The 9130-nt window shown below is 38.9% G+C and overlaps 1 protein-coding gene across 1 annotated transcript; it reads left to right on the top strand.

Annotated features, from left to right (window-relative positions):
- Nucleotides 1-200: 200 nt before the first annotated feature.
- Nucleotides 201-2171, top strand: LOC140078102 (glutamine amidotransferase-like class 1 domain-containing protein 3, mitochondrial). The gene is made up of 4 exons (XM_072125953.1): nucleotides 201-411; nucleotides 1153-1324; nucleotides 1406-1607; nucleotides 1858-2171. Exons 1-4 carry the CDS (start codon nucleotides 304-306, stop codon nucleotides 2048-2050), a joined length of 675 nt encoding a protein of 224 aa, XP_071982054.1. The 5' UTR covers nucleotides 201-303; the 3' UTR covers nucleotides 2051-2171.
- The last annotated feature ends 6959 nt before the right edge of the window (nucleotides 2172-9130 follow it).

The raw sequence follows: 9130 nt of genomic DNA, 5'->3' as shown, positions 1-9130 counted from the left end.
TTCTATGCAGTTCTATGTATATATCGTGCTAATCATAAAAATACAGCAACCAATTACCCCTCTGCTTCCACAGTAATATCTGCTGCCTTAGTCAACACAGTCATCTTGGGAATTTCCCCGCCTCAAATTAGGTAACTGATTACTGTGGAAGTGCTTATTGCTATTTCCTCATCAGTCAGAATCTGTCCACACCCTGTGTCTGTGTATAAGTACCGGAGTCAGCAGCAGGCTCAGCAGTCCACTCTTACCTGCAGACACTTCTCTTCCTTATCTACCTGTGATCTGTACTCACCTACATTCAACATGACCAAGAAGGTGGCGGTGATCCTCTCTGGGTGCGGAGTGTATGATGGCAGTGAAATCCATGAGTCCTCTGCAGTGTTTGTTCACCTGAGTAGAGATGGGGTACAGGTAAGAAAAAAACATTTATGGTATGGGCAACCTATTGATTAGGGATCAGATTGTAGGCAACTATTGAACTTTATACTAGGTTTTATCTCAGGCGAGCAGTTACAGAGGTCGTATCTCCTGACAGTCTGAAAGGAGAAGCTGGGCACAAATTTTCACAGAGATAAAGGCTTAAAATCTAATTGCGAATGAGGAATGTGGGTTATTCTGTAAATCTAAAGACACAATATGAAATATGTATAATGTAAAGTGAAATATATGATCTTACTTATTTAGTCTCATTGTGATAAATGATAATATTAGAAATTCCAATATAAAAATGCAGACAATAGAATGTGTGTATACACAGCATGGATGAATTGCAGTTTTCCATAGCATAAAATCTGTAAAATATCTTCACAGCAAAAAACTGCAACAAATGAAAATTGTCCCAGTTGTACGTAACAAAGGTTACACTAGATTTATTATCAGGTTCTCAGTGTCTCAGGATATGCAGTTATGCTGTGAGGTGTATGGTGCACATGTGGAACGAGTGTACACTGGTAAATGCACAATGGAGGAAAGTACCATTATTGGTCCTTCTAAGCTCCATACTCAGATAGGTTCATCTACAACTTTCTGGTATCTAGCTCATTCCTAGACAAATAAAATATTATCCACAAAATTCAAGATTTTCTGGAGATTTAGATCCTACAAAGCAAATTCTTAGCATGTTATGAGATATCTTTTGTTTTCCTTGTACAGTATGTAGCATTTGCACCCAACATAGACCAGATGCATGTGGTGGACCATGTGAAAGGACAACCCTCTGAGGAGAAACGCAATGTTCTTACAGAGAGTGCTCGTATTGCAAGAGGAAACATTACAGACCTTAAAGACCTGAAAGTCAGTCAATTTGATGCACTCATCATACCAGGTACATTATAACAATCATAAGAAGAATAGGCAAATTTTATCTTTACTCTCTTACACTCTCCATTTTTCTTCTATTTCTCAGGAGGCTTTGGAGTTGCTAAAAATCTTTGCACTTGGGCAGTTCAGGGAAAAGACTGCTCAGTAATAAAACCCATTGAAGACACGATTAAAGGATTTCATGCTGCCAAGAAGCCCATTGGCCTGTGTTGTATCTCACCTGTGCTAGCTGCAAAGATTCTGCCTGGATGTGAAGTCACTGTTGGCTCTGATGCTGAGTGTGAAAAGTTAGTGAATTTACTGAAATTATCGTTCTTTCTTTCTTCTTTCAGTTTGTACGCTCCATTCTTTTTAAAAGCTATACCTTCTATTGTTTTCCATTTACAAAGCTATTTAAGGGTTTGTTATCTAAAGGACACATTTTACTTGGTTTAATATTTTGTGCCACATACTTTAAATTCTTAAAGTTATATAAAAATGATTCTTGTCCATTTTAGCTTAGAACTACTGATAACATTTATATATATTTTTTTATAGGTGGCCATATGCAAAAACAGCAGGAGACATCAAACAGCTGGGCTGTAAACATGTCAACAAACAGGTCAATGAAGTTCATGTAGATGTGAAAAATAAACTGGTCACGACCAGCGCCTTCATGTGTAACAGTCAAATACATGAGATATTTGATGGCATTGGTGAAATGGTCAAAGCTTTGCTCAAGCTGAGTTAATTTCGAATACACCCTAGTGACTCACTTCTGGATCTTCAATGCAGATATATCAATGACACGTTCAGTAGTAAGCCTTGTATTTATTTGTACACAGAAATAAAATATCGCTTTGAAAGAGAAATGAATAGTGGTCTCAATATTTGTCAAATAAACAAAATATTACCAGGAACCCAGAATATATGCATTGACTATATTATCATATCTGACATATAATCCATAAGGTCGTACATATAACATACAGTATTGTCACAAACTCAGTTTAAGGTTACAAACAGATGCTCACCCGGGCTACATCAAGCTAGCATTTGAGATTATTTCAAGGTTTCTAGTGATTCAGGGCTTCCAGTGGGACCCCTGAATCACTAATTATCCAGAAACCTCACTCCATTATCACCCATGCTTTTGCTGCAACTGGGCAGTCAAATAGTAAACCCAGACATTAAATGAAATCTATTATTTGTTTTATGCATTGTGAACCAACATACCCTGAGAATGCTGTAGCTACACTGATACAGAAACATATACTGTTTAATCCCTCATCCAAGTGTTTTTTCTCAAGAAACAATTAGCTGCTGTGTTTCACAGAGCTTCCTGAACTATCCAGACCCGACTAGTCAACCTGATAACTCAGACACAACAGCTAGGGGATGGTGCAGTGATTGATTACTTCTGCCTGTCAGGGACAACACTGTGAGCATTCTCTGAAGCAGTGCATAATTAGGGTAAGACGAGAAGCGCCGAGCCAGCCACAGGAGCGACAGATTTTATAATTATTATTTATAATTATTTTTTCAGCAAAACCACTCTGTTCAGGGATTAAAAGATATGTTTGTGCATCAGTGTAGTTACAGTATTCTCAAGGTATGTTTGGTTCACAATGCATAAAAGCAAATGGTAGGTTTTCATTAAGGATACCAAGTCCACCTGGCTCTTTACCACACTGCAGTCTTTCTAGTTACACATGTGCTCCATATTTCTTCTAGAGGAGTTCATGAAATATGCTATGTAATCTGTAGAAATACGTCTGAGAGATCCATACAGGTATATTATATAGAAAGTATAGTAATTGCGGCATGAATATAATTTTTATACGGTTTCCCCTGCCAAAACTGATATACACAATCTACATCAGGCATCTACCTTTACAGATTTAAAATGTTCCATCTGAGGGACAGATATGCATGCGGACACCCCCTGCTCACCCCAATACCCAGATATTTAAAGTTTGTTGCCAAACTTTGTAACTGGGAAGGCACAGCCTTGTGGTGGTCGACGTGCTTCATAACTGATTTGTCCCAGTTGATCAGTAAACCTGACCACCTACCAAATTCGACAATGAGGGACACTATAGGTTGATGGAAGAAGGTAACATTATTCAAAAACAATAGCATATCATCTGTATAAAGTGAAATCTGCTCTTCCAAGGAAACACATCTACAATATTTAACCCAACAATATTTTGGTAAATCAAGGGAATCAATGGCTTGTGTCAATAGGAGGACTTCCAATTCAAAAGACACAGATAAAAGTCTATTCGCCCGAAACTGTGCTAGTGACAGAGTGTAGTGCTTCTCCTATTACCCTAATTATGTACTTCGCCAGCCTTGTCCTGCCCACCATAAGCCGAGAACACTGTATTTAATTGGGCTCATTTACTAAGGGCTCCGCCTGCGCACTTTCGCCGGGTTTCCCAAATTTTTCCGCCGGGATTTTGGCGCACGCGATCGGATTTTGGTGCAATCGTGCCGGCTATCACGTGACAGAAATGGGGGGGGGGGCAGCGTGGTCGCCGGACAACGGATTGGGGAAAACCGCAGAATTTAAAGAAAGAAATGTGTAGCCAGATCAAGCACTTACATGCACCGAGAAGAAGCTGGTGAACTCCGGCGGACTTCAGTGCAGCAGCGACACCTACTGGATATCGGGCACACGACCTTAGTGAATCCCGGCGGAACCCGAATCCACGTCGGACAACGCGCCGCGGGATCGCGACAGGACCGGGTAAGTAAATGAGCCCCAATGTGTTGTCTCTGACAGGCAGAAGTAATTAATCGCTGCACCATCACCCAGCTGCTGTGCATGAGTCTTCCAGCTCAGGTTTATTACTCCTGTCGTGACAGTTCAGGCATGTGGAAGTAATGTGTTTATGTACAGCAGCCAGCCTGCACCCAGCTTTCCCAAGGTCCTGAATTTTATAATTGTTTTTTGAGCAAAAACCACTTGGCTCAGGGATTAAACAAGATATTTTTCTGCATTAGCAGAAACAGGTTTTGTTTGGTTCACATTGCATAAAAACAAATGTTTCTACAAGGATGCAGAGGTCAAATGCAACAGATGTAGAGATAGGAAAGCAGGCGTCCTTCACATGTTATGGATCTGAGCTATTTTGATTTTTTTTTTGGCAAAAGGTTTTTCATTAAATCAACACTCAAACTAGGATGGAACTATGTTTCTTGAAAGGTTTATTTTTGGCCAGGTTGCTCATTTTTAGAAACTGGAAGGCATTTGATCCACCTTTTGTTTTTGAATGGTGGACTTCAGGGGAGAGAGTTAAATCTTATGAAAGGTTCAGAACAACTCTTTAGGGAAATGATAGTAGTTGTGGGAATATTTAAGGGCACTGATTTTTTTCTTTCTCCTCTTTTCTCTCCTCTTGGCCTGGGTTATAGGTGGTCGGGTTTTAGGGAGAAAATATAAGGATTATTGTTAAAATGTAGATATGATGTAATTTTAATACTTGCACTTTGAATATATTATATACTGATTGTAATATATGTGCAAAGTATTTGTCATGTTTTTATATTTAAGATGATGAGTAATAAAAATTGATTTAAAAATAAACCCATGTATGTACCTGGTCACATGGAGTCACAGCAGCCTCCGTGGAGGATGGGGAGGAGCGGAAGTCCATAGAGGCTGCTGTGATTTCATGTGATCAGATATATGCATGGTGTACAGTTTGCTAATGATAGTAGGCTAAAGGACCTGTGATGATGTTACTCTGGTCACGTGACATGCTGAGAAGAGGCATGGAACATGGGGAGCAGTGGATAGGTGTGGCTGGTTGAGCAGAACAGGCCTTCTCTGATGCCAGGGAATGTGATAAGGAGTTGATTTCTGTGGATGTAAGGGAGACAATTTTGAGCTAAAAGAAGGGTGTGGATTACTTGGGTCGCTGTTGGAACCTGTCACTAGCTATGTGTGTGAAAATGTGGTGGTATGTAGGTTCCCTTTAGGTTCCTCCATGAAACCATTTTTAGGTAAAAGTGGTTGCATTGATGGGCTTAAAGGGAACCTGTCACCAGGAGACACATTTTTAGCACTCCCCCAGTCCCCACAGAACATAGTACATACACTGCCAAAGTGTTTTTGTATAAAAAATAGGTTTTACAGAAAAAAAGATATGTTATATTGTACCTTTCATTAGCATCTGCTGTGTGACTAGGCACTCGTCCACTGGGAGTGGCTGGAAAGGAGCAGTTTTCCCCCACCCTTGGGAAGAACAGCTTCTCCATGTGTCCTTTTCAAATATATGAATAACTCCCCACACTCAGGATTGGCTGTAGAGGAGCAGGGGGCATTGCTAAGCCAAGTGATGGGTGTTTTCACACTTTTTTTTTTAAATGCGTCAGTTTCTCCGAATCCGTCGGGTTTTCATTCGACCACGACCCTGATTTCCGTCGCGTGCATGCCGGCGCCGATGTGCCACAATCCGATCGCGTGCGCCAAAAACCCGGGGCAATTCAGAAAAAAACGGAGCAAATCGGAAATATTCGGGAAAACGCGAATCGGGCCCTTAGTAAATGACCCCCATTGTATCCATCAACTGATGTGGATTCCATCAACTGATGCCGATTGCCGCCCCCCTCTTTCTCCGTTGCCAAGGCAGCCTATAGTCTCAATGAGACTTGTAGGCTTGCGATGTGAAATGATCTCTAAAAGCCAACAGATGGCAGGCTAGTAAAGATCAAACTGCAATACAGTAGTACAGTAGTATTGCAGTATATGGTATTAGCAAACAGACCCTGCAAGGTTAAAGTACCCTGGAGGGTCTGAAATAATAGTAAAAAAAAATAAATAAAAAATTTAAATAAAAGTTTAACCCCTTTACACCGAAGCCACTTTTCACCTTCCTGACACGGCCCATTTTTTCAAATCTGCCCTGGGTCACTATAAGTGGTTATAACTTCGGAACGCTTTAACATATCCAAGGGATTTTTACATTGTTTTCTCATGACACTTTGTACTTCATGTTAGTTGAAAAATTTTGGTGGTATGTTTTGCATTTATTTATGAGAAAATCAGATATTTGGTGAAAATTTGGAAAAATTCTTAATTTTCGAACTTCAGAATGCTCTACTTTTTTCCATACATAGTCATAACCGCAAAAATACTTAATAACTAACATTCACTAAATGTCTACTTTATGTGGACATGGTTTTTTATGCATACGTAAAACAACTTTTATGAAGTTTGTTAACCCTTTAATTGTTTTACAGGGGTTAAAACAAAATCGGATGCAATTTTGAAAGTAAAATTTTTTTGGCTGAATGAATGTTTTTCAAAAAATTTACAAATTTTCAGTGGATAAAATACCAAAACGCTCCACAAAATTTGATACCCAATCCCTCCCGCGTATAACAATACCTCATATGTGGTGGTAACCTGCTGTATGTGCACACACCAGGGCATCGAAGGGAAGCTGCGCCATTCAGAGCAGATTTTTATTGGCTTTTTATTGGCTATACAATCTTTATTTTTTTGGCAATTTGGACATATAAGGGCTTATTTTTTACGACATTAGATGCACTTTACAAATACTTCATTTTAGTGGGTCATTAGCTTATTGATGATATTTTATTAACTCTTGAATGTATGGGTGAAAAGAAAATTGTTAATTATGGTTTACTTTCTTTTCGTATTTTTTTGGGGTCGTACACCGTATACTAAAAATACTATATTGTCTTTATTCTACAGATCACTACGATTACGGTGATACATTTATATAGTTTTTCATTTCTTTTTACAATTTTACTGGATAAAAACTGCACTGGCAGTCCCGGGGCTGCGATGGGAGCAGCGGACCCCCCCGGTAAGCGCCGCGGGGGGGGTCCGATTCACTTTATATGCCCCTAATACCTCTTAGGGGTTAACACCCGCAATCGGAGAAATCATAATGCCTTACAATGCCCGTTCTATTCTCAGAATATAAAAACATTATTCCCGGCCATGAACACCATCAGGGAAAATAGCGCCTAAATGTCCAAATTTTTCCATCCAGGAATATTTGAATAAAAAATAATAAACAGACATATATGTCCCAAGTTGATATAAATTAATACGCCAGCACATACTGCAAAAAATTACACCTTACATAGGTCTGTAAACCAGAGCGTGAATTTGGCAAAATGGCAAATAATTTTTATGTACAAAAGATTTTAATTTTAAACAGAGCCAACAAGAAAATGTCATGTGTGGGGTTTGTTTTGTCAATTTCACTGCACTTTTTTCTGGAATTTTTTCCAGCTTTCCAGTACATTGCATGGAATTTAAAATAGCACCACCAAAAAGAACCATTTGTCCTACAGATAACAAGCCATAATACATCTCTGTAAACGTAAAAAAACTAAAAAAAATTATTGCTTTTGCAATGAGGGGAGTAAAAAACAGAAATGCAAAAACGAGTCAAATAAGGGTGAGAGTCATTTTATTCAATCTATGTTACTTGGGTATAATAAGACAAATCTTATTATTTGAAGATATCTCTGCATGGGCTTATACAAAAAAGGCGCCATCTTTTGAAAGAGGCTGCCTGAAAACATGATCATAATTAGAGATGAGTGAGTATACTCGTCCGAGTATACTGCTCGGTCGAGTATTAGCATACTCGGACCGGCTCGTTACTCGGACGAGTATCTCGCCGGCTCGAGATCGAGCAGTAAATTAATAAAATAAATTGAATAAAAGTATTTTTATTGTAAAAAAAAATATTACACATGTTTGCAGATGTTTTACTTGTAAGAACACATTGAAATAACACTATTCTTCACTTTCCAGGTGTTCGCGCGTGTCTCCCGCTAAGTTAGGAGATGTTCAGAACATCTGGAATGTGAAGAATAGTGTTCTTTCAATGTGTTCTGCACTTAAATGGTCCTGTATTCACTGTTTTTAATGTTTTAATTCTATTCTTCACTTTGCAGCTGTGCGCGCGTATCTCCGAACCTATCGGGAGACACGCGCGCACACCTGCAATGTGAAGAATAGAATTAAAACATTAAAAACAGTGAATACAGGACCATTTAAGGGCAGAACACATTTAAATAACACTATTCTTCACTTTGCAGCTGTGCGCGCGTATCTCCGAACCTATCGGGAGATACGCGCGCACACCTGCAATGTGAAGTATAGAATTAAAACATTAAAAACAGTGAATACAGGACCATTTAAGTGCAGAACACATTGAAAGAACACTATTCTTCACATTCCAGATGTTCGTGCACATCTCCTAACTTAACGGGAGACACGCGCGAACACCTGCAAAGTGAAGAATAGTGTTATTTCAATGTGTTCTTACAAGTAAAACATCTGCAAACATCTGAAAATTTTTTTTACTGTTCAGTTTTATTAAAAAAATGCTCGGGTCTCCCATTGACTTCAATGGGGCTCGTTATTCGAGACGAGCACTCGAGCATCTGGAAAAGTTCGTCTCGAATAACGAGCACCCGAGCATTTTAGTGCTCGCTCATCTCTAATCATAATCCATATATAAATAACTATTTATTATTATTTTTATTATTATTAAAGGCCATAGTAGGGAAATACATGGAATTCCCTTTAATTTGTTTCATGCATGTTTTTGCAGGGTTGTTTAATGGCAATAAATAATGGTTGTGCACATTGTGAAAGTAAAGGTGGAGTACACAGTAACGCTGGCTTAGTCACCTTTTAAATGTGTTTCTGGGGCAGGCCAGTGTGTTGCAATAGTGTCACATTGTCTGTCTAGTTTTGTTTTTATTGACATAGATTCCAAGAAAGCTTTTCTCGAAAGTAAATAACACAAGTGTATAAATTCGCCTTAAA

This window comes from Engystomops pustulosus, chromosome 9, assembly GCF_040894005.1.
Source record: "Engystomops pustulosus chromosome 9, aEngPut4.maternal, whole genome shotgun sequence".
NCBI classification, from domain to species: Eukaryota; Metazoa; Chordata; class Amphibia; order Anura; family Leptodactylidae; genus Engystomops; species Engystomops pustulosus.
This window is presented reverse-complemented; position numbering and strand designations above follow the sequence as displayed.

What these genes read in the sequence shown, in the direction of transcription:
- LOC140078102 (XM_072125953.1), top strand. Translation starts at nt 304, where the DNA reads ATGACCAAGAAGGTGGCGGTGATCCTCTCTGGGTGCGGAGTGTATGAT. An exon ending in TGAGTAGAGATGGGGTACAG is followed by an intron (nt 412 to 1,152) that starts GTAAGAAAAAAA and finishes TTCCTTGTACAG; the next exon opens with TATGTAGCATTTGCACCCAA. An exon ending in TGATGCACTCATCATACCAG is followed by an intron (nt 1,325 to 1,405) that starts GTACATTATAAC and finishes TCTATTTCTCAG; the next exon opens with GAGGCTTTGGAGTTGCTAAA.